Here is a 26568-nt window from a genome sequence, read left to right as displayed (position 1 = left end):
CGTACACGTTCTACAAAAAAAAGTCTCAACTAGTAACACAAATGGCACCGCACGTTTTTCATGTCTTGTTGACAGCCCTGCTGTGTTTCCTGCAAACGGGTAAGCATTTTGTATTCTCAGTGATTCTAAACCTATGCTGCTGTTCTTATGCCACTGTTCTTTGCTGTTGTGTTTCAGCGAGGATGACCAAACTGAGCTGTTCATGCAAAATGTGCAAAGTAGCGTTTTGTAATTTAAGGGAAAGCTGTCAGTAGGCCTATTCTTTAATCTATAAAGCTGCTTTGTGTGTGTGTGTGTGTGTGTGTGTGTGTATATGTGTGTGTGTGTATGTGTGTGTGTGTGTGTGTGTGTGTTTGTGTGTGTGTTTGTGTGTGTGTGTGTGTAACACCGCGCACAGACCGAACACACCTGGAGACGTCTCAGTGGTACAACGTAGAAGACTCGTATTAGCTTCCCCGTTGTTTGCTGCTAGATTTGATCAACAAATAGATAGCAGGCGACGCTTGTTAAGGGATGCGATTTTGCAGGTGCTAGATCTAGACAATCCTTACGATCTTAATAACATAGACCAGGATCATCAGGATTGTGCAGACAAGCGCAGTCTTTTTCGCCACATGAAAGCGACGAAAGCAGTATTAGCAATGCGCAAGCAGCAAGTGTACTAAACTGAGCAAAAAAGTGATTGCACCCATTTTTGTACCCCAACTAAAACATTCAACCCCGTGTCATTTTCTTCAAACTTTATATGCCATTTAAGACGCTTCACTTGGCTACCTTGCACACTTTTCGGATCAAAGATGTCTGTTCAAAGTATCACGTGACCACCACCGAAGTAAGGGTACCCCCCAAATCGACCTGACAAAAACGTCAGATACCAAGTCAGATACCAATTAAAAAAATCGACACAAATTTTAATTCAGAATAGGCGCAACTTGGCAACTTTTACATACAAGAGGAAAGAAAAATCATGTAGCTATCCAGAACATGTTGTTTTGTTTTGCTATATTGCGTATCTCTTGTGTTATGGCATTTCTACTGATGCAGGTGTGGAACGCACGAGCAGTAGAAAACAAGAGGATTTTGCGTCCATTTTGACGAGTATCATGATAAAAAGCGCTTTATTTCAGCAAAGCCTAAATGGATTGATTCGAAACTTTCAGGAGCTGAAGTCTACAGGCGAGACTTACCCTGGGTGAAAAGTTGGATCACTACATGCTTGTTCTCAGATGTTATGCACTCTTCAGAAAAAAAAGGTTTTTAAACCCGTCACAGGTTTGAGAATTTACATCCTAAAAATTAATGACTTTGCATGCATAAAGACAAATGGTTGTTACAAGAACTGTCAAAGTTTCATTTGAGTATGACGACTGACGGACATTTACTAGCCATGTAAACACACGAGAAAAAAAATGGAACGTTCAGGCTGTTTGCTATTGACTGGGGTTATCGCTGAATGCCTCTCAAAACATGCTGCAGTCACGGATGACTGGACATGGCTGTCGCACTGTGATCCTTCAAAAATATTTGATCGTGTTTACAGGACTAGGAAACGTAAACTAGTGATTGTATTTATATGAAACTTTGGCAGTATTTGTAACATGTATTTTGTCTGCACGCCTGCAAAGTCATGATTTGTTTTATGTAAACTTAAAACTTATGACACGTTTTAAAATATTTTCCGGAAGATTGCATATCATCTCAACAAATATTTGTAACGATGCGACATTTTACCGGACGTACGTCTCGTATGTAGACTTAAGATCCTGAAATTTTTGAAGCAATCCATTCCGGTGTCACGAAATTCTCTTTCGCCGAAATATTTTGTTCTCCCCCACCAACACGTTTCACTGATTTTTGTACCGAAAACAATTCTTATGCAAAATCATCCTCTGACTACGGGTTGGGTAAGTTTGGGAATGGGCTAGGTATGTAAACAGTTTTAAAATGCGTCAATTTCTGGCGATGTTTGTGAACGAAGATTTCGAATTTCCGCGGACGGCGTCGATTGAATTCTTAGTTCACAAACATCGCCAGAAATTGACGCATTTTAAAACTGTTTACATGTACCTAACCCATTCCCAAACTTAATTACAGTGAAGTCCGGATGTAGTGATAGCCCTCGGGACCAAATTTTTTTATCACTACATCCGGACTATCATTACACCAGGACGTCCGGTTATAGTGATATTTTTGTAGGTTTTATCACTACATCCGGACGTCCGGTTATAGTTCTATTTTTGTAGGTTGTATTACTACATCCGGCCAATCGCTTGTAGTTGTAGTGATATCTTCAAAGCTTGTATTGCTACATGCGGCGGCACATTTGGTAAACTAGCCTCAAGGCAGTAACAAGGTGATTTTAGAACCACTATTGATTTCGTTGTGTGACGTTTCTTCTGTCGTCTTTGTCAGGCTTGCAAATGTCCTGTGTTAACCTACCCCCGTCCTGGCAGTTCAACAGCCGGTGTGTGTGTGTGTGTGTGCGTGCGTGCGTGCGTGTGTGTGTGTGTGTGTTTTAGAGAGAAAGAGAGAGAGAGAGAGAGAGAGAGAGAGGGGGCCACTTAGAAATAAGCGTTAAATGAAAATTTGTCAGATTGTCACCATTTTTCACAATAGCGCATACTGTTGACTGTGCAACCTTGTACTTCTTTGCAATTTCCGTCTGTGTACCTTGTTTTCTTTCAATGTCTTTCAAGAGATCAATTTTCCGCTTCAGGGTAAGCACAGTGCGTGGCTGGCTTTTGCTCGCCATTTTGGTAAAGGGAGATTACTCTCGAACATTATCACTACAGCCGGACTTTAGCTTCCCCGGGACGTGAAAATAGTATCACTACAAGCGGACTATCACTATATCCGGACTGAAAACTATCACTACAACCGGACTAAGTTAACAAAGAACATGAACAACTGGGACCGGGACCCAGAAATTCTATTGCTACAGCCGGACTATCACTATATGGGTCTATCACTACAGCCGGACTTCACTGTACCCCTAACCCGAAGTCAGAGGATGGTTTTGTCGAAGAACTGTTTTTGGTACTTCTTCTTCTTCTTCGGCGTCGTTCGCTCAGACAATTTTTGGTACAAAAATGAGTGAAACGTGTTGGTGGGGGAGAAAAACATATTTCGGCGAAAGAAAATGTCGTGACACCGGCACTGCTGACATAGAGCGCTTTTTGTCCTGGTACCCCCAAAACTGACGCAAAAACCTCTCGTTATCTACTGCTCGTTTCCTGTGCAGTGTTAACACTATGGTGTTGCAATGTTTCCTGTGTGGTGTTTACACTATGGTGTTGCAATGTTTCTTGTGTGGTGTTAACACCATGGTGTTGCAATGTTTCCTGTGTGGTGTTAACACCATGGTGTTGCAATGTTTCCTGTATGGTGTTAACACCATGGTGTTGCAATGGCAGTGTGTACCGAAAGGCTTTCGTGCTGTGATTTAGATTGTATTGTGTTGTACTTGTTATTAGGTTTTTGACTCACATGCGAAGCAAAAGTGAGTCTATGTACTCACCCGAGTCGTCCGTCCGTCCGTCCGTCCGGCCGGCCGGCCGGCCGGCCGGCCGGCCGGCCGTCCGGAAAACTTTAACGTTGAATATTTCTTGGACACTATTCAGTCTATCAGTACCAAATTTGGCAAGATGGTGTATGACGACAAGGCCCCAAAAAACATACATAGCATCTTGACCTTGCTTCAAGGTCAAGGTCGCAGGGGCCATAAATGTTGTCTAAAAAACAGCTATTTTTCACATTTTTCCCATTTTCTCTGAAGTTTTTGAGATTGAATACCTCACCTATATATGATATATAGGGCAAAGTAAGCCCCATCTTTTGATACCAGTTTGGTTTACCTTGCTTCAAGGTCAAGGTCACAGGAGCTCTTCAAAGTTGGATTGTATACATATTTTGAAGTGACCTTGACCCTGAACTATGGAAGATAACTGTTTCAAACTTAAAAATTATGTGGGGCACATGTTATGCTTTCATCATGAGACACATTTGGTCACATATGATCAAGGTCAAGGTCACTTTGACCCTTATGAAATGTGACCAAAATAAGGTAGTGAACCACTAAAAGTGACCATATCTCATGGTAGAAAGAGCCAATAAGCACCATTGTACTTCCTATGTCTTGAATTAACAGCTTTGTGTTGCATGACCTTGGATGACCTTGACCTTGGGTCAAGGTCACATGTATTTTGGTAGGAAAAATGTGTAAAGCAGAAGGTCAAGCATGTGAGTCGTATGGGCTTTGCCCTTCTTGTTAGGTGTTAGTGTACATCGCGGAGATCAGAACAAGAAAAGACGGCATTTCATTTCCGTGTACACGCATTATTCCAATATAATAGCTACTTGTGCAGCTTTGCCTAATTAGGTTACCATTTAAAAAGCAATTGAACGAAGCCTGGTCTATGCATATTTGACTTCTGAAAATACATGAGTGGGCGCCTTTTAAGTTTACCTGGGGCAGTCGCACTAATTGCTTGACAAACGCAGGCGCGCACAGCGATTGTCGACACGACTGCAATAGTAAACAGTCTAGCGTATAGTGATACTTCAAGCGATTGTCGACACGACTGTAATAGTAAACAGTCTAGCGTATAGTGATACTTCAAGCGATTGTCGACACGACTGTAATAGTAAACAGTCTAGCGTATAGTGATACTTCAAGCGATTGTCGACACGACTGTAATAGTAAACAGTCTAGCGTATAGTGATACTTCAAGCGATTGTCGACACGACTGTAATAGTAAACAGTCTAGCGTATAGTGATACTTCAAGCGATTGTCGACACGACTGTAATAGTAAACAGTCTAGCGTATAGTGATGCTTCAAGCGATTGTCGACACGACTGTAATAGTAAACAGTCTAGCGTATAGTGATACTTCAAGCGATTGTCGACACGACTGTAATAGTAAACAGTCTAGCGTATAGTGATACTTCACTGTCGAAGACTTCCCTCTGATGCGTAGCTGTAGTGAAGATGTTAATATGTAGTTTTCCGTGATGTGTTTGGGTGTGTCAAAGTGCTTGGCACTTGTAGAATCGAATAAACACTTTAACAGTACGAACAACAACACTGACATGTTGCCGCACTGTTAATCCGTCAAAAACATTGTCTGTTTAAATATATAGAACACAAAGTTACTAAGCTAACTCAACATGTCCCTCGGGTTGGTGTGTATTATTGCAGGTGATTGTGGAAATATTGCCGGCCTCACTACGATCATTACCACCCCAAATCCACCAAGAGTGACCTTGACCCCAAATGTGTCTCACAGCATTATTATCGCATGTATAGCATCTTCGGTTGATACGAATCAGGAGGTGTTTGCCATAAACATTCAGCGAGTGCTGCATGCCAATCCCAATGCTGACCCTGTGGTGCTAGCAGCAGCATTATCAACTCGTCACCAAGGCAATGCAGAATTGCAAGCTTCGGCACCTCAGGGATCCAATGTAACTGGCAGTCTAGGGGAGAAAACCGTCACCCTGACCTTGAACAGAGCAAACTGTTGTGATTCTGGAAAGTACATCTGCACTGCTTCTTCATTGGACAACGCCACTTTAACTAGATATTACGCGAGTGATACAAATATTTCGATCCAAGGTGAGTGGATTTGTTTTAGCAAATCTTTACGGTAGTAAAGCACATCCATTACAAACGACTTGAACTAAGCAGGAAAAATAACTTACCACTTGCTCAAATTTAAACAAACAATGGATCAAGATATTATCTTCTTATTTCTCGTATTTTACATGCACGTGTCTTATAAAGTCTTTTTTGGACAGTACAAAGTCAGTGAAACATTTAGAGTTCATTCATTAACAATTTTGATTTTTGATTTTATTGCATTTCAGTTGAAATTAATGGCCGCTAGCAGACTGGCCTCGGGCAGCTTATTCTATTCAGCTATCATGCATGGTTTAGGGTGTACAATCCAAGGGGACATTTGGGGATTTTTTTCTTGCGAATTGGACCTTAAACAGCTCAAGGGGCATTTTCTGTACTGTGATGTAGATTAATCTATAAGGATTTGCGCGAAAATGCCAAGAACCTATTCTCAAATAAACAAATACATTTTAATCGGCGAGCGGTTTTCTTGTTCCACTTTTCTGTGGCAGTTAGTCATGACTTCTGTTCCTAATCATTTTGTTTAGTCCTGGGTGGCCGAGTGGTAACGCACTTGCGCTCGGAAGCGAGAGGTTGCGAGTTCGACCCTGGGTCAGGGCGTTAGCAATTTTCTCCCCCCCTTTCCTAACCTAGGTGGTGGGTTCAAGTGCTAGTCTTTTGGATGAGACGAAAAACCGAGGTCTCTTCGTGTACACTACATTGGGGTGTGCACGTTAAAGATCCCACGATTGACAAAAGGGTCTTTCCTGGCAAAATTGTATAGGCATAGATAAAAATGTCCACCAAAATACCCGTGTGACTTGGAATAATAGGCCGTGAAAAGTAGGATATGCGCCGAAATGGCTGCGATCTGCTGGCCGATGTGAATGCGTGATGTATTGTGTAAAAAAATTCCATCTCACACGGCATAAATAAATCCCTGCGCCTTGAATATGTGCGCGATATAAATTGCATAAAAATAAAAAAATAAAAAATAAATCCCTGCGCTTAGAACTGTACCCACGGAATACGCGCGATATAAGCCTCATATTGATTGATTGATTGATTGATGGGTAAGCATTTGTCGAAGCAGATAAAAGTCGTTGGATTCAGGAAGTAAGACCTGTAATGTATCAAACGCATGCAATGTCCGTGTTGCACGGAGCTAGATGACATATATGGAAAAGCAGAAACAAACACAGTGTCATTAGAATAATACACATGGTCTCGAAAGACTACCAAACACAACATTTTGATTTGTAAAATGGAACGCTCAAACACAAAGTTTAAGATACTCCTTGTGTGTGTTGTAATCTTTACCAAACCCCGAACTGATATATGTCGCTCTTTGGGCGATTCCAAATCTCTACCTCAAGCAACAGTGCGTGAAACGCAAGCTCCTCTCAGGACTGAAAAACGAGACAGTAACAAAACAGAGACTGCGGCAAAAGTGAAGTCACAGTTAGAAAACGCTACCTTTTTTTTTTTTTTAATTTTTTTTGGACCTCAGTTGCATGCAGGATGCTTCAACCCATATTTTTTGACCGATTTTTTTTTTTGTTTTTTGAGGCGGGGAGCATCCTTCTACCTTGGTCTTTTTCTTTATAACATAATCAACTTTATATTATACAAAACATAAACTTCTGTCTAATGTTTAACTCTAATTCCAATAAAATACGTAAGTCTAACTTCTTCCCATACTTACATTTTCCTATGGTCATTTTTATATTTAGTCAAGTTTTGACTAAATATTTTAACATCGAGGGGGAATCGAAACGAGGGTCGTGGTGTATGTGCGTCTGTCTGTCTGTGTGTGTGTGTGTGTAGAGCGATTCAGACTAAACTACTGGACCGATCTTTATGAAATTTGACATGAGAGTTCCTGGGTATGAAATCCCCGAACGTTTTTTTCATTTTTTTGATAAATGTCTTTGATGACGTCATATCCGGCTTTTCGTGAAAGTTGAGGCGGCACTGTCACGCCCTCATTTTTCAACCAAATTGGTTCAAATTTTGGTCAAGTACTCTTCGACGAAGCCCGGGGTTCGGTATTGCATTTCAGCTTGGTGGCTTAAAAATTAATTAATGACTTTGGTCATTAAAAATCTGAAAATTGTAAAAAAAAAAAAAAAATTATAAAACGATCCAAATTTACGTTTATCTTATTCTCCATCATTTGCTGATTCCAAAAACATATAAATATGTTATATTCGGATTAAAAACAAGCTCTGAAAATTAAATATATCAAAATTATTATCAACATTTTTTTTTCGAAATCAATTCAAAAACACTTTCATCTTATTCCTTGTCGGTTCCTGATTCCAAAAACATATAGATATGATATGTTTGGATTAAAAACACGCTCAGAAAGTTAAAACGAAGAGAGGTACAGAAAAGCGTGCTATCCTTCTTAACGCAACGAATACCCCGCTCTTCTTGTCAATGCCACGGGCGGTGGAGTGACGATGCTACGAGTATACGGTCTTGCTGCGTTGCGTTGCGTTCAGTTTCATTCTGTGAGTTCGACAGCTACTTGACTAAATATTGTATTTTCGCCTTACGCGACTTGTTGTTATTAAAATACAATAATTTATAAAATAAATTTGATTGTTTTTTAAATTTTCATTCCAAAAACCAAATAATATATCTGTTTCATTCAAAGTTATATTATAATAAATTTGCTTATAAATAAAGTCTTTACATAGTTTCCAAACGTTCCTCACCTCTTGACAATGAAAAAAGAAGTGCTCAAGTGTATCCGGTTCATTACAAACTTCACAATTATTAGTTTGACATAAACCCATCTTGTTTAGTAAAATATTCGTTGGGTAAATTCTGTGTAAAATTTTCCAATGAAGCAGACGCAGTCGTTCTTCTTTTGTACAATTAACAGCTAACAGCCAGTATCTTGATTCCAGAACAACATTATGCTTTCTTTGCCAAAAAGAACAGGCGCTCGGAGTTTGTACCTCGAAATTAACCAAAACAGTTCTTATTTCCCTTGGTGTAATATTACCAATACGAGTCAAACCCTGCAACAGAACATATCGGTATGGCAATGCGTTAATCAAGTTTTGTTTTAAGTGCTGTACATAACGCATTATACTCAAATTGTCTGGCTGGTTTATAACCAACCTTTTGACATAATTCTTCAAATGAAATCATGTCACGATTTCATTCACGACATCCTTTACATGATAAATATGACATTTAATAAAATCTTTGAAAAAGAGGCATTTATGTTTATATTGTATATTCATGTTGTTCCATATACATTAATTCATCAATGGAACAGGTGTGGCATCATACTTTTCATACAACATGTGTTTGTTGTCTAGCCAGGTTAACAATACTTGTCTCCAAAAGACCGATCTGCAGTTAACAACGCCAACCAGCTTCTTGGAGGATGCATTAGAGTCAAAACAGGACAAACCATTACCCAAACTTGAAAAAACATATCTACGAATGACAGACCAGTAATTGTCTGTAGAGTTCTGCAGACCAATAGCCCACGACATCATAATGAGTTGTGCATATCCACAACATTTATCATATTTGATCCACCATTATCTTTTAATTTACACATAATTGTTCGTTTTACTTTTTCAAACGCCCGTGTATTTAAATGTTTTTTCTTCCAAATAAACGTGAACAAAATGGAATTAATTTGATGTAAAACATGATAAGGCACTGCTAGAGACTGGAAAATATAAACGAAACTGACATATAAGAAAGGTTTTAACAATGCAAATTTTACCTTGCAGTGATGTTGTTACAAATTCACACCTATAGGACAAATGTCCTGAGCTCTTCGGCAGCAATAGGACATTTGGCCGCTTTCAGAAATATCAATAGGACATCATAGTGTTGTGCAAAACACTAAACATGGCTCCAAAATCATGTGCACACACACACATATATGCACCGAACATTTTGGCATACATTGTTTTATTAATTTAGTTTCAAATAGGACACACACAAAAAGAAACAAACTAAAAAGCAACCAAAACTGTCAGCACTCTTTTTGTGATTGTATCACAAACTGCATGATTTGACTAGAAAATGAAATACTGAGAACATTTTAAAAAGTCCGTTTCAACACAGATTTAACAAAGCAGTATGGTCTCTTTGCTGTCAAGGTCTAACCAACCAAACAGGGTCAGCCATAAATAGTTAAAAGACCGTTTCTGTGAATTTCCTGCTGTGCCGACACCATGTCCTGTACAAAAGACAAAACTTCTCTTTCCGTGGTTGTGTCACGTTTCAGCGGCGACTGACACTGTCATTTTCAAGAATGACGCTCGCCGTGTTTTCACCTGTTATTGACCCAAACGGAGCACAGGATGCCGTTGAAAAGCCAAAGGTGTTCAGCTTTTGTTAAACTTTGGCAGGCCTTAGTTTTTATTTCAGTGGCATAATTTAATGCGCTTCGTGAAAATGTCTCGAACTGAAACCAAAAGCAGACGCAAGACTTATAGTTGTTGCGACCCATCTCGTCATCGGCGCTTTTCCGGAAATGACCTGCGCTTTGTTGGAATTCCAACAATGGCCGCCATTGTAGGAATTCCAACTTTGCGCTACGCGATTCTAGAAATGTACCGCGCGCATAGTGAGAATTCTGCTCTTTCTCAGAATGCGATGTAAAATTATACAAGTCACGATGGCCTATGATGATCCTTGTGTTTTAATGTGATCAATGTTTAGTCTTGAAAAAGCAGATGCATTGTATAACGCACCAAACCAACCGAATTACAAAAAGCAAAAACACTTTTTTTTTCTTTTTTTTTTCCGGAGATCAGACATTGTTAATCACACATGTGCGTGCGTTATCGGAAGTTTTTTTTAATTCTTATTAAGTTATTATTGCTTTCCTTCCGTCTCACTCTTTCTCTCGGCTTCACACTCAATGGACAGTAAACAGATCATGGACAATTTTTTTTTTTTTTTACATTTACCCTCTCTCTCTCTCTCTCTCTCTCTCTCTCTCTCTCTCTCTCTCTCTCTCTCTCTCTCTCTCTCTCTCTCTCTCTCTCTCTCTCTCTCCCTCTCTTACTCCACTTGTCCACGCACCAGCTCTCTCTCTCTCTCTCTCTCTCTCTCTTTCTCACACTTGTCCACACAACATCTCTCTCTCTCTCACTCTCTCTCTCTCTCTCTCTCTCTCTCTCTCTCTCTCACCCACTCCCTATTCTGTCTTTCTCTGCATCCACTTTCTTTCTCTTCGACTTGTCTGTTTTTTTCTGAATGTTGTTCTTCGGATTCTTCTGTCTTCTTCTTTGTTCTTCTTTTTTGTTTCGTCTCTCTCTCTCTCTCTCTCTCTCTCTCTCTCTCTCTCTCTCACTCTCTCACTCTCTCTCTCTCTCCCTCTCTCTCTCTCTCCTCTCCCCCATACTCTGTCGGTCTCTCTCACCCTCTCTCCCATAGTCTGCCAAACTCTCTCTCTTTCTCTCTCCCTCTCTCTCTCCCTCTCTCTCTCTCACTGTCTCCTCTCGTTCTATCTTCTCTCTCTCCACTTACTATTTTTAATACATTTTGTCCTATATTTTCTTCCGTCATCATTTCTCCTTTTGTTACCTAACGTTTCTTTATTTCAATTTCACGGATAGCAACACATATGCGAGTCACAAGTCAATTATTTTTCTTAAACTTAACTCTTTTTCAAAAATACATCCGATCTCTAAAGGGGTACCGTATCTATAAATACCTATGCACATTTTTGCAATCAAGATCAGCAAATTGACATAGTTTGCTTCAGCGGATCGATGAAATAGAATTCCTTTTAACTAGGCCAAATAGGGCATCCCGCACATCAACATGAATTCTTTTTGAAAATGTGTATCTTGAAAGGAAAATATCGAATATCGCCCTGTCCGAAGGAATGGAGTTCTTATCGGACAATGACCGCGCTCAGTTCAAAACGATAGGACATCTGACCGCCATGCGGCTATGTGAATCGGACATTTGTGACCCTCCACCACGGAATGAGTCGCATGTCACCTTTGCATGGTTTTCATATTTTTACATTTTTCTAAAGAGTTTTTTATGCTCTAGCCAGTGGTGAAAACCGTTTTAGAAAAGAGCGAAAACTGTTTGAGTTATAAGCCCGTGACTTAGGTGACCCTCACACTGTTACCAGACACTCCCCGGACTTATCTTAAGCCTAGCGCAGAACCGCGCGAGATGACATGCGACTCATTGCGTGGTGGAGGGTCACACTTGAGCCTTTCAATCGGTCTATGTCCGATGTCCGACGCCTAACGACATCCCTGCCTTGTATACTTAAGTTTCTTCTGGACCAATTAAAAATTATTTGTTGCATACGTTGAATTTTCTTAGACCAGTTGTCTTCAATTGATGAAAAAACAATTCCAACGATTTTTACTTTCCGTTTCCATTTAAGACCAAAATATTGGTCAGTACAGTATTTGTTTGACCCAATCCACATGGCTTCAGTTTTATTTACATTCACTTCTAAATTGGAAACAGTTTTAAACATGTTTAAAATATGTAATGCTCTTTCTAAATCTCTTTGATCATGTAAAAAAAAGGGTGACATCATCGGCATATAAGAGCAGTTTTAGGACCCTCATTGGTGATACCTCAAAAGGTGACATGGGTAGCCGGATACCCTCAACATCTTCATCTGAACGAATCTTAATTGCTAACAATTCAAGGGCTATAATAAATGCCATCAGCGAGAATGGACATCCTTGACGGATGCCTGATTCCACAGGGAAATGCTCAGAAATCCACCCTGTATAATTAATACAACTTTGACTGTTATTCATGATAACCGAAGACCATTTCTTAAAATTGTCTCCAAAACCAAACTTATCAAAAGCAAACAAAATAAAGTCTTTGGATATGCTATCAAAAGCGCGTCGAAAATCAACTGCCAATAAAACTCCAGGTTTATCCATTGTATTCATAATATCTATGGTCTCATCAATAAGTCTAATCATTGTGCTAATTTTCCTACCTGATTTTCATGAATAATATCACCAATTACAGTTGAAAGTCTTCTTGCCAGACATTTTGCGAGGATCTTGTAATCTGTGTTAGTCAGAGATATGGGTCTCCAATTCCCGAGATCATCTCTGGGTAGTTCTTTCCCTTTATGGATTAATGTCAGGACAGCTTGTTTTTGAGTGGTCGATAACTCGCCATTAGCAAAGGATGATATAAAGGAAGCATGAACTACATCCCTAATCTTCAGCTAAAATACTTTATAAAAACAGGTAGTGAGGCCATCTAGACCTGGGGCTGAATCGTTATTTAATAGTTTCAGAGCAACTGTTAATTCCTCTTTGGTAATATCAGAATCTAGATTGCCTTTTTGGTCATTGGAGAGAAACGGTATATTCAAATCTTGTACAAATTCCAGTGCACTCACTTCGTTAAATTCAGATCGTTTTTCATATGCATCTTTAAAAAAAACGTACCTGTTCTTTCATAATTTCTTGCTGTGTATTTACTACCCTGCCATCTTTTGTTTGCAACCGGTCCATAATTTTCATATTGGCTTTACTTTTTTCCAAGTTCAAAAAATATTTGGTGTTTTTCTCCCCTTCTTCTATAAACTGGACACGGGAACAAACTTGGGCACTTTTGGCTTTTTCCAGTGACAGTACCTCAAGCTCTGATTTAATATTTTCTCTCTTTATCAAAAGCGTCTCATCCTGTGGTTTATTGGCTAATAGTGTATCAGATTCATCTAATTCCCTCTGAAGAGAAACACAATAATTAGTTTGTTTTCGTTTCCTTCCTGCTGCATAGGCTGTACACAAATCACGCATTCGTACTTTCAATAATTCCCATTTTAAGTGAGCATTCGTATCCATATTTTCTAATCAAAAGGCATCAATCAAATCATTCATCAAATCAACAAAAAATGTGTCACTCAATAATCGGTTATTGAATTTCCAATAAGAGGGACCACGTTTGATATTTACAAACTGAATTTTGAGTTCAAGCAAACGATGATCTGTGTGTGGTACTGACAAACTATTACAAAAAAGGGTTTTATCAAATAAATGATCAGAAATGAAAATATAATCGAGACGACGGGCTATAAAGGGATTCTTCCTACTCCAGGAAAACTCCTTTTCATCTGTGTGAAACAGGCGCCATACATCATTTAAGACATAGCTCAGGGGATATAGCTCAGTTGGTAGCGCGCTGGATTTGTATTCAGTTGGCCGCTGTCAGCGTGAGTTCGATCCCAGGTTCGGTGGAAATTTATTTCACAGAGTCAACTTTGTGTGCAGACTCTCTTTGGTGTCCGAACCTCCCCCCGTGTACACTACATTGGGTGTGCACGTTAAAGATCCCACGATTGACAAAAGGGTCTTTCCTGGCAAAATTGCTTAGGCACAGTTAATAATTGTCTACCTATACCCGTGTGACTTGGAATAATAGGCCGTGAAAGGTAAATATGCGCCGAAATGGCTGCAATCTACTGGCCGTATAAAATTTCATCTCACACGGCATCACTGCAGAGTGCCTAGAACTGTACCCACGGAATATGCGCGATATAAGACTTAATAATAATGGACATTTGCTATAGCGCATAATCATGTATATGCTCAATGCGCTTTACAATAACTAGAATTAACATAACTAATAATAAAACCATACACAATGAACAAGACCCACAATCTACATAACATAGCATACTCAGCATACTCCATGCAAGCAAACACAAAAGCTTAACACACTCCAAGCACGCAAGACCAAGCAAACAGGGTAAAGACAAAACAAAGTCATACAAGCAAAACCATACAAGCAAAATTAATACCGAACTCCATGCAAACAATACTCAAAACTCAAAAGAAAAAACATGACAAAGCAATGGAATGAGAAAAAGCCATATATATACATACAAATTCAAAACACTCCATGCACGCAGGGGGGGGGGGGGGGGGGGGTATCATGTGTATGCAAGTGAAAAAAGATGCGTTTTCAGGCCTGTGCGGAAAGAGCCAGAGGAGGCAGAGTGACGAAGAGTGACAGGGAGAGAGTTCCAGACGAGAGGAGCAGAAACAGAAAAAGAGCGCTCACCAAAAGATTTAGTGTTGACTCTCGGAGTGGAAAGGATAGAGGTGTCTGCTGAGGAGCGGAGTGTCCTGCCCGGTGTGTATGTCTGAGTCATGTCTGTGAGGTATGCGGGTCCTGTCTGTGTGAGTGCACCATAGGATAGGCATGCGATTTTATACTTGATGCGTGACTCTATTGGAAGCCAGTGCAGTGCTTGGAGATGAGGGGAAATGTGTTTGGACTTGCGGACTCTGAGGACCAGGCGTGCAGCATTGTTCTGAAATTTCTGTAACCTGTTTAGGAGGTACTGGGGGCAGCCATACAGCAGTGCATTACAATAGTCCAGTCTGGAAAGAATGAATGCAGAGACTAGAGTCAGAGCTGCTTCTTCAGAAAGGTAATGGCGTATCGAGCCAATGCGGCGGAGTTCAAAGTTGACGGCACGAGTGATGTTTTGTACCTGTGCGTTCATAGTTAGGTGGGAGTCTAGTGTGACACCCAAGTTCTTCACTGAAACCGAGAAGGGGACAACTGCATTGCCTATTGTGATGGACTCTGGGAGCTGGATGGAGGTAGACATGCGTGGAGAGGAGGCAGCCATGACTTCCGTTTTCTCATCATTTAATTTTAGCTTGTTAAATGTCATCCAGGATTTAACGTCCAGGATGCATTCTTGCATTGAGTGCATCAGAGTGTCGAAACTCTTGAGATCAGCAGACTTCTGAAGTTGCGTATCATCTGCATAAGAATGACGGAGAACTGAGTGTGAGGCCATGATGTCAGCGAGGGGTGTGGTGTATAACACAAACAATACCGGCCCTAGGACTTATTGATTGATTGATTGATTATTATTGAAGAATTGCTGGAAATTTACCACACCAACCGTTTTATGCTTTTCTCCACTTACAATATCTAAATCGTTATTGAAAACAAAATTAAAATCACCACAGATTATTTTCTCACCATCTAAATTTTCTAAATACTCATTTACTTGTTTCCACAATTGACTTTTTTCCAAAGAATTATTAGGAAAATAAACGTTCACCACGTAAAAACAATTGTTATCCGAATTAATTTTCACACATAATATTCTTTCTGTTTTAAACATTATTTCCACATCACAACTGTAACTCTTTTTCATTAGGATCATGTGTCCCATTCTTTGACATGTAAGTGATGAGTGATACACTTTTCCACCCCATTCTCTCTCCCACTGGTCTTTTACATCGTCAGTAATGTACGATTCTTGCAAACATATTAAATCATACTTTCTTTTTTTAAATAAATCAAATACTTATCTTCTTTTTCTTTTGTTGCACAATCCTCTCACATTAAGAGAGCATATTGAAACGCCATTCATTACACAAGTCTATCATAATGTCGCAAAAAACATATCGTTGTCCTTTAACATAGCCAAGTCGCGAGGCACGTGAAAGCACACGTAAACACGGGGGCGCGGTCACGGGTTACGGGTCAGCATAGCGAACTGTCCGCACCCTGTGAGTTGCTGAGTTCGTTTTCAGGCCTGATGCACGTGTCATTGTTTGCATCGCTAGTGTTGTCGGATGTGCGTGACACTGACAGCCTCGCATGTTTCGTGTTCTGCGTTGTCGGGCTCATGTTTTGTTGTGGAGATCCGGAGCGTGATCGTTGTCGCTTCGCTGAGCTGCCGTCTCTTTTACTAAATCCGTGCAGGGTGCGCTTCCCAGAGATATGTTTAGGCTTCGTCGTCCTAGAACGACCTCTGTCTCTGCTGGGAGAGGTACTGGGAAAACGCTACCTGAAACACACATAACAGAGCACAAACACGCTTATTGTAAGACATTCCTGGTGTGTCGTGATCCCCAACGGGAACTGGATAGCACGATTAGAGATTTGTTTTGTGTCTATTATACCCCTTTAAGATGTTGAGCCATTTCCAAGTAAAGCGACCTACCCAATGAGCCCGTCTGACGCAGGACAGACCTGGATTGCAGAACGTCTCTTTGGGAGTCACTTAAATGACAACGCTGTATCTCAACAAGTAACAGACCTTGATTTTCAACTTTGATCATACAGTATGTACATGTTCTAAGGACATTGCAGTCTTATTCTCGTTGTGTAATTGTAGTCTTTGCGCCCTAACTCTCATTTGGATTCCGTCTGTTAAAATAAGCCAATATTTGATAGGTACAGTGTTGACCCAAGGCTGTTCGTGTGTTATTACGAGAGAGTCGGCATTCGATGCAGCACTCATGCCTTATTTACTTTGAAAGTTGCTCTCATTTCAGACAAATGACGCGACCACCTGCCCAATTTTGAGGATGCACTGCAAGAGTGATGCAAAAGACCATATCTATCTATCTATTTATCTATCTATCTATCTATCTATCTATCTATCTATCTATCTATCTATCTATCTATCTATCTATCTATCTATCTATCTATCTATCTATCTATCTATCTACCTACTTACCTACATATCTAGCTATCTATCTACCTACCTATCTATCTATCTATCTACCTATCTATCTATCTATCTATCGATATATCAATTTATACTCTCAATTAATACTTTATCTATATATCTATCTAGCTGGATCTCGCATTGTTTATGATCTGCTAACTTCAACCAATATTTTTAATATTCAATGCGACTTGAGTTTCAGACCGATAGATTGAACCCAGGGCTAAATACCATGACCCTGTTGTAACCCCGTCCTGTGTGTAATGTGTGCAGTGAACCGAGGACCCATCACCATGACCCTGTTGTAACCCTGTCCTGTGTGTAATGTGTGCAGTGAACCCAGGGCCCATCACAATGACCCTGTGGTAACCCTGTCATGTGTGTAATGTGTGCAGTGAACCCAGGGCCCATCACCATGACCCTGTTGTAACCCCGTCATGTGTGTAATGTGTGCAGTGAACCCAGGACCCATCACCATGACCCTGTTGTAACCCCGTCCTGTGTGTAATGTGTGCAGTGAACCCAGGACCCAAAACTATGACCCTGTTGTAACCCCGTCCTGTGTGTAATGTGTGCAGTGAACCCAGGACCCATCACCATGACCCTGTTGTAACCCCGTCCTGTGTGTAATGTGTTCAGTGAACCCAGGACCCATCACTATGACCCTGTTGTAACCCCGTCCTGTGTGTAATGTGTGCAGTGAACCCAGGGCCCATCACTATGACCCTGTTGTAACCCCGTCCTGTGTGTAATGTGTGCAGTGAACCCAGGACCCATCACTATGACCCTGTTGTAACCCCGTCCTGTGTGTAATGTGTGCAGTGAACCCAGGACCCATCACTATGACCCTGTTGTAACCCCGTCCTGTGTGTAATGTGTGCAGTGAACCCAGGGCCCATCACTATGACCCTGTTGTAACCCTGTCCTGTGTGTAATGTGTGCAGTGAACCCAGGACCCATCACTATGACCCTGTTGTAACCCTGTCCTGTGTGTAATGTGTGCAGTGAACCCAGGGCCCATCACTATGACCCTGTTGTAACCCCGTCCTGTGTGTAATGTGTGCAGTGAACCCAGGGCCCATAACCATGACCCTGTTGTAACCCCGTCCTGTGTGTAATGTGTGCAGTGAACCCAGGGCCCATCACCATGACCCTGTTGTAACCCCGTCCTGTGTGTAATGTGTGCAGTGAACCCAGGACCCATCACTATGACCCTGTTGTAACCCCGTCCTGTGTGTAATGTGTGTAGGGAACCCAGGACCCATCACTATGACACTGTTGTAACCCCGTCCTGTGTGTAATGTGTGCAGTGAACCCAGGGCCCATCACAATAAAACCGTTGATCACGTCAGAAACTGGATGTTGCTCTGTTGGACAGACGCTTAGAATGACCTGTGGCCAGTTTGTTGGAATAGACGACAACTCCTCGCAGGTAAGATCGACAGCTGCGACCTTCAGACACATGTATGAAGAGACAGATACATAGGCAGACAAATGTACAGACAGACATATATATAGAGAGACAGATAATATAATATAGACAGACAGATGAATAGGCAGACAGATGCATAGAGATGTATAGGTAGACAGATGTATAGGTAGACAGATGTATAGGTAGACAGATGTATAGGTAGACAGATGTATAGCTGGACAGATGTATAGAGAGACAGATGTACAGAGAGACAGATGTATAGAGAGACAGATGTTTAGGTAGACAGATGTATAGGTAGACAGATGTATACGTAGACAGATGTATAGGTAGACAGATGTATAGATAAACAGATGTATAGAGAGACAGATGTATAGGTAGACAGATGTATATGTGGACAGATGTATAGGTAGACAGATGTATAGGTAGACAGATGTATAGGTAGACATATGTATACGTAGACAGATGTATAGAGAGACAGATGTATAGATAGACAGATGCTTAAAGAGACAGATGTATAGAGAGACAGATGTATAGGCAGACAGATGCATATAGAGACAGATGTATAGAGAGACAGATGTATAGAGAGACAGATGTATAGAGAGACAGATGTATAGGTAGACAGATGTATAGAGAGACAGATGTATAGAGAGACAGATGTATAGAGAGACAGATGTATAGGTAGACAGATGCATAGAGAGACAGATGTATAGAGAGACAGATGTATAGAGAGACAGATGTATAGAGAGACAGATGTATAGAGAGACAGATGTATAGAGAGACAGTTGTATAGGTAGACAGATGTATAGAGAGACAGATGTATAGAGAGACAGATGTATAGAGAGACAGATGTATAGAGAGACAGATGTATAGAGAGACAGATGTATAGAGAGACAGATGTATAGAGAGACAGTTGTATAGAGAGACAGATGTATAGAGAGACAGATGCTTAGAGAGACATATGTATAGAGAGACATATGTATAGAGAGACAGATGTATAGGTAGACAGATGTATAGAGAGACAGATGTATAGGTAGACAGATGTATAGAGAGACAGATGTATAGAGAGACAGATGTATAGAGAGACAGATGCTTAGAGAGACAGATGTATAGGTAGACAGATGTATAGGTAGACAGATGTATAGAGAGACAGATGCTTAGAGAGACAGATGTATAGAGAGACAGATGTATAGAGAGACAGATGTATAGGTAGACAGATGTATAGAGAGACAGATGTATAGAGAGACAGATGTATAGGTAGACAGATGTACAGAGAGACAGATGTATAGAGAGACAGATGTATAGAGGGACAGATGTATAGGTAGACAGATGTATAGGCAGACAGATGTATAGAGAGACAGATGTATAGGTAGACAGATGTATAGGTAGACAGATGTATAGGTAGACTGTTTAGAGAGACAGATGTATAGGCAGACAGATGTATAGAGAGACAGATGTATAGGTAGACAGATGTATAGAGAGACAGATGTATAGAGAGACAGATGTATAGAGAGACAGATGTATAGAGAGACAGATGTATAGAGAGACAGATGCTTAGAGAGACAGATGTATAGAGAGACAGATGTATAGGTAGACAGATGTATAGGTAGACAGATGTATAGGTAGACAGATGTATAGAGAGACAGATGTATAGAGAGACAGATGTATAGAGAGACAGATGTATAGAGAGACAGATGTATAGAGAGACAGATGTATAGGCAGACAGATGTATAGGCAGACAGATGTATAGAGAGACAGATGTATAGAGAGACAGATGTATAGAGAGACAGATGTATAGAGAGACAGATGTATAGAGAGACAGATGTATAGGTAGACAGATGTATAGGTAGACAGATGTATAGAGAGACAGATGTATAGAGAGACAGATGTATAGAGAGACAGATGTATAGAGAGACAGATGTATAGAGAGACAGATGTATAGGTAGACAGATGTATAGAGAGACAGATGTATAGAGAGACAGATGTATAGAGAGACAGATGTATAGAGAGACAGATGTATAGGCAGACAGATGTATAGGCAGACAGATGTATAGAGAGACAGATGTATAGAGAGACAGATGTATAGGTAGACAGATGTATAGGTAGACAGATGTATAGAGAGACAGATGTATAGAGAGACAGATGTATATAGAGACAGATGTATAGAGAGACAGTTGTATAGAGAGACAGATGTATAGAGAGACAGATGTATAGAGAGACAGATGTATAGAGAGACAGATGTATAGAGAGACAGATGTATAGAGAGACAGATGTATAGAGAGACAGATGTATAGAGAGACAGATGTATAGGTAGACAGATGTATAGAGAGACAGATGTATAGAGAGACAGATGTATATAGAGACAGATGTATAGAGAGACAGTTGTATAGAGAGACAGATGTATAGAGAGACAGATGTATAGAGAGACAGATGTATAGAGAGACAGATGTATAGAGAGACAGATGTATAGAGAGACAGATGTATAGGCAGACAGATGTATAGAGAGACAGATGTATAGAGAGACAGATGTATAGAGAGACAGATGTATAGGCAGACAAGTGTGAGGGAGAACTCAGAACTGTGTTACTAACGGATGAAGGTTGAAGGCTTAGCCTTATCTTTCAACCTGTCCTTTAAACATGTACTGGCAACGCTTGTCAAACCTCTGTGGTGTGAGATACACTAAGGGTTGTCTCTCGTTCACAGCACAACTCGGTCTGGGACACACTAAAGGTTGGCTCTCGTTCACAGCACAACTGGGTCTGGGACACACTAAAGGTTGGCTCTCGTTCACAGCACAACTGGGTCTGGGACACACTAAATTTGTCTCTCGTTCACAGCACAACTGGTTCTGGGACACACTAAAGGTTGTCTCTCGTTCACAGCTCAACTGGGTCTGGGACACACTAAAGGTTGTCTCTCGTTCACAGCACAACTGGGTCTGGGACACACTAAAGGTTGTCTCTCGTTCACAGCACAACTGGATCTGGGACACACTAAAGGTTGTCTCTCGTTCACAGCACAACTGGGTCTGGGACACACTAAAGGTTGTCTCTCGTTCACAGTACAACTGGGCCTGGGACACACTAAAGGTTGTCTCTCGTTCACAGCACAACTGGGTCTGGGACACTCTAAAGGTTGTCTCTCGTTCACATCACAACTGGGTCTGGGGATAACTATAGGTTGTCTCTCGTTCACAGCACAGCTGGGACTGGGACACACTAAAGGTTGTCTCTCGTTTACAGCACAACTGGGTCTGGGACACACTAAAGGTTGTCTCTCGTTCCCAGCACAACTGGGTCTGGGACACTCTAAAGGTTGTCTCTCGTTCACATCACAACTGGGTCTGGGGATAACTATAGGTTGTCTCTCGTTCACAGCACAGCTGGGACTGGGACACACTAAAGGTTGTCTCTCGTTTACAGCACAACTGGGTCTGGGACACACTAAAGGTTGTCTCTCGTTCACAGCACAACTGGGTCTGGGACACACTAAAGGTTGTCTCTCGTTCACAGCACAACTGGGTCTGGGACACACTAAAGGTTGTCTCTCGTCCACAGCACAACTGGGTCTGGGGCACACTAAAGGTTGTCTCTCGTTCACAGCACAACTGGGTCTGGGACACACTAAAGGTTGTCTCTCGTTCACAGCACAACTGGGTCTGGGACACACTAAAGGTTGTCTCTCTTTCACAGCTCAACTGGGTCTGGGACACACTAAAGGTTGTCTCTCGTTCACAGCACAACTGGGTCTGGGACACACTAAAGGTTGTCTCTCGTTCACAGCACAACTGGGTCTGGGACACACTAAAGGTTTTCTCTCGTTCACAGCACAACTGGGTCTGGGACACACTAAAGGTCGTCTCTCGTTCACAGCACAACTGGGTCTGGGACACACTAAAGGTTGTCTCTCGTTCACAGCACAACTGGGTCTGGGACACACTATTGGTTGTCTCTCGTTCACAGCACAACTGGGTCTGCGACACACTAAAGGTTGTCTCTCGTTCACAGCACAACTGGGTCTGGGACACACTAAAGGTTGTCTCTCGTTTACAGCACAACTGGGTCTGGGAATTCAAGGACAAGAACGCTGCGGACTGGCAGTCCTACGCCGTCATAGGAAACCCCACAGCGGACATCACACAACGTCAACCGCCATCAACAGACCCGTGCTACAAACATTATTCCAGTTCACTGTCACGACGGCTGACCCTTGAGGACTCTGAACGACAGTACCGGTGTTATGTGAACGGCAGGGTGACTGGCCAAGGCGTGGACAAGGCAAAGGTTCACCCTGTCGGCACTTTACAGGCCCGAGGTAGGCTGACATGTTTATCATAACACTGTAGTCTAGGCGAGTACATGACAAAGGTTCACCCTGTCGGCACTTTACAGGCCCGAGGTAGGCTGACATGTTTATCATAACACTGTAGTCTAGGCGAGTACATGACAAAGGTTCACCCTGTCGGCACTTTACAGGCCCCAGGTAGGCTGACATGTTTATCATAACATTGTAGTCAAGGCTAGTACATGACAAAGGTTCACCATGTCGGCACTTTACAGGCCCCAGGTAGGCTGACATGTTTATCATAACATTGTAGTCAAGGCTAGTACATGACAAAGGTTCACCATGTCGGCACTTTACAGGCCCCAGGTAGGCTGACATGTTTATCATAACATTGTAGTCAAGGCTAGTACATGACAAAGGTTCACCATGTCGGCACTTTACAGGCCCCAGGTAGGCTGGCATGTTTATCATAACATTGTAGTCAAGGCTAGTACATGACAAAGGTTCACCATGTCGGCACTTTACAGGCCCCAGGTAGGCTGACATGTTTATCATAACATTGTAGTCAAGGCTAGTACATGACAAAGGTTCACCATGTCGGCACTTTACAGGCCCCAGGTAGGCTGACATGTTTATCATAACCCTGTAGTCAAGGCGAGTACATGACAAAGGTTCACCATGTCCGCACTTTACAGGCCTCAGGTAGGCAGACATGTTTATCATAACCTTGTAGTCAAGGCTAGTACATGACAAAGGTTCACCATGTCGGCACTTTACAGGCCTCAGGTAGGCAGACATGTTTATCATAACACTGTAGTCAAGGCGAGTACATGACAAAGGTTCACCATGTCGGCACTTTACAAGCCCCAGGTAGACTGACATGTTTATCATAACCCTGTAGTCAAGGCTAGTACATGACAAAGGTTCACCATGTCGGCACTTTACAGGCCCCAGGTAGGCTGACATGTTTATCATAACATTGTAGTCAAGGCTAGTACATGACAAAGGTTCACCATGTCGGCACTTTACAGGCCTCAGGTAGGCAGACATGTTTATCATAACACTGTAGTCAAGGCGAGTACATGACAAAGGTTCACCATGTCGGCACTTTACAAGCCCCAGGTAGACTGACATGTTTATCATAACCCTGTAGTCAAGGCTAGTACATGACAAAGGTTCACCATGTCGGCACTTTACAGGCCCCAGGTAGGCTGACATGTTTATCATAACATTGTAGTCAAGGCTAGTATCATAACATTGTAGTCAAGGCTAGTACATGACAAAGGTTCACCATGTCGGCACTTTACAGGCCCCAGGTAGGCTGACATGTTTATCATAACATTGTAGTCAAGGCTAGTACATGACAAAGGTTCACCATGTCGGCACTTTACAGGCCCCAGGTAGGCTGACATGTTTATCATAACATTGTAGTCAAGGCTAGTACATGACAAAGGTTCACCATGTCGGCACTTTACAGGCCCCAGGTAGGCTGACATGTTTATCATAACATTGTAGTCAAGGCGAGTACATGACAAAGGTTCACCATGTCGGCACTTTACAGGCCCCAGGTAGGCTGACATGTTTATCATAACCCTGTAGTCAAGGCGAGTACATGACAAAGGTTCACCATGTCGGCACTTTACAGGCCTCGGGTAGGCAGACATGTTTATCATAACCCTGTAGTCAAGGCTAGTACATGACAAAGGTTCACCATGTCGGCACTTTACAGGCCTCAGGTAGGCAGACATGTTTATCATAACCCTGTAGTCAAGGCGAGTACATGACAAAGGTTTACCATGTCGGCACTTTACAGGCCCCAGGTAGACTGACATGTTTATCATAACCCTGTAGTCAAGGCTAGTACATGACAAAGGTTCACCATGTCGGCACTTTACAGGCCTCAGGTAGGCAGACATGTTTATCATAACCCTGTAGTCAAGACGAGTACATGACAAAGGTTCACCATGTCGGCACTTTACAGGCCCCAGGTAGGCTGACATGTGTATCATAACATTGTAGTCAAGGCGAGTACATGTTGTGTGTTTTCCGTCCTTCGTGGTTCAAGATGACTGCAGTCTCAAGGTTCGCTTGGATGCCTGGTTCAATTAATCCTGAGGTGTTTGATGAGGTCTATCTTTGCCAGGAAACCACTATGACATGCAGGGCGCACAAGGGAAGGTTCAGCTATTGGGGTACTGGCAGCTGTGGCTTTGTGGAGTGTACGCTTTTACTCTGTAACAGCAGTTGTGTATTCAGCTCTCTGGGCATCACAGCAAATCAGATTGTGCCGATTCGGTGTGATCTGGGCAAGCCGCTCTCTGGGCATCACAGCAAATCAGATTGTGCCGATTCGGTGTGATCTGGGCAAGCTGCTTTCTGGAGTCAACCTGAATGTCGAAGTCGTTCAGGGACGCGTTTAGGGTGTCTTTAAATGTACCTTTTCTTTTTCCCTCCAACAGCACGATATGGGATGCAGTGATCTGGCATGCAGCAGGCATGCCCAACTGACATGTCTTTTCCCCAGCGTTGGTTCCTAAGTCAGTGTCAAGGCACACTACTCATCAAAATCTGTTTCCCAGCGTTGGTTGTTAAGTCAGTGTCAAGGCACACTACTACTCTAAGTCTCTTTCCCAGCGTTGGTTCTTAAGTCAGTGTCAAGACACACTACTGCTCAAAGTCTCTTTCCCAGCGTTGGTTCTAAGTCAGTGACGGGCGCAGTGGCGTGGTGGTAAGACGTCGGCCTCCTAATCGGGAGGTCGTGAGTTCGAATCCCGGTCGCTGCCGCCTGGTGGGTTAAGAGTGGAGATTTGTCCGTTCTCCCAGGTCAACTTATGTGCAGACCTGCAAGTGACTTAACCCCCTTCGTGTGTACACGCAAGCACAAAACCAAGGGCGCACGGAAAAGATCCTGTAGTCCATGTCAGAGTTCGGTGGGATATAGAAACACGAAAATACCCAGCATGCTTCCTCCGAAAGCGGCGTATGGCTTCCCAAAAGGCGGGGTAAAAACGGCCAGTCATACACGTAAAATTCCACTCGTGCAAAAACACGAGTGTACGAGGGAGTTTCAGCCCACGAACGCAGAAGAAGAAGAAGAAGGTTCTAAGTCAGTGTTAAGGCACACTACTGCTTAAAGTCTCTTTCCCAGAGTTGGTTCTTAAGTCAGTGTTAAGGTACACTTCCACAACTGCTCAAAGTCTCTTTCCCAGAGTTGGTTCTTAAGTCGGTGTTAAGGTACACTTCCACTACTGCTCTAAGTCTCTTTCCCAGCGTTGGTTCTTAATTAAGTCAGTGTCAAGGAAGACTACCGAAGTTTAGATCTGAAGATTGAATTGAAACAATCTGAGCAGTTATACAAATACAAATAAAAGTATTTCATTTTCTTTCCAAGGCGACGAGGAGAACGGCAAGAGCGAGACAGGCGACAAGGACAACAAAGAAAAGACCGAGACAGAGGTCAAGGCCAACAAAGAAAATGCATCACAAGCCAGCGCTACGAACTGGCTGGCGATCGGTCTTGGTGTGGCGGGAGCTGTTGCCTGTCTCGGTGTCGGTCTCGGCGTCGCGCTCCACTGCAGGAGGAAAGCGAGCGGTCAACAGAGCAGCCCCGGGACCGCTATGAACACCGGTGACACCGCACTCGTCGGTCAGTCTGGTCAAGAACCATACGACGCTATAGACGATAATGTCAGCGAGGCCAGTACAGCGTCTGACGCCGACACGGCCAGTGATGCCGCATCCGATGTAGATTAA

General features: G+C 42.2%; 2 protein-coding genes across 2 annotated transcripts in view; one reads left to right on the top strand and one right to left on the bottom strand.

Moving 5' to 3' along the window:
• LOC138974160 (uncharacterized) overlaps positions 1-26568 on the bottom strand; it is a 318701-nt gene that overhangs the window by 194449 nt on the left and 97684 nt on the right. The gene's annotated exons all lie outside the window — the stretch shown is intronic.
• On the top strand, positions 1-26568 carry LOC138974411 (uncharacterized). The gene is made up of 5 exons (XM_070347127.1): positions 1-99; positions 5198-5614; positions 18410-18531; positions 22584-22845; positions 26207-26568. The coding sequence occupies exons 1-5, from the start codon at positions 42-44 to the stop codon at positions 26566-26568; spliced, it is 1221 nt and encodes a 406-aa protein (XP_070203228.1). The 5' UTR covers positions 1-41.

This window comes from Littorina saxatilis, linkage group LG8 (assembly GCF_037325665.1).
Source record: "Littorina saxatilis isolate snail1 linkage group LG8, US_GU_Lsax_2.0, whole genome shotgun sequence".
Lineage (NCBI taxonomy): Eukaryota > Metazoa > Mollusca > Gastropoda > Littorinimorpha > Littorinidae > Littorina > Littorina saxatilis.
The sequence above is the reverse complement of the archived record's forward strand: the minus strand, read 5'-3'. Positions and strand labels throughout refer to the sequence as shown.

Coding starts and splice junctions, on each gene's coding strand:
- LOC138974411 (XM_070347127.1), top strand. CDS start 42: ATGGCACCGCACGTTTTTCATGTCTTGTTGACAGCCCTGCTGTGTTTC. Junction 5,615..18,409: donor TACAAATATTTCGATCCAAG/GTGAGTGGATTT, acceptor TAATGTGTGCAG/TGAACCCAGGGCCCATCACA. Junction 18,532..22,583: donor TAGACGACAACTCCTCGCAG/GTAAGATCGACA, acceptor TCTCGTTTACAG/CACAACTGGGTCTGGGAATT.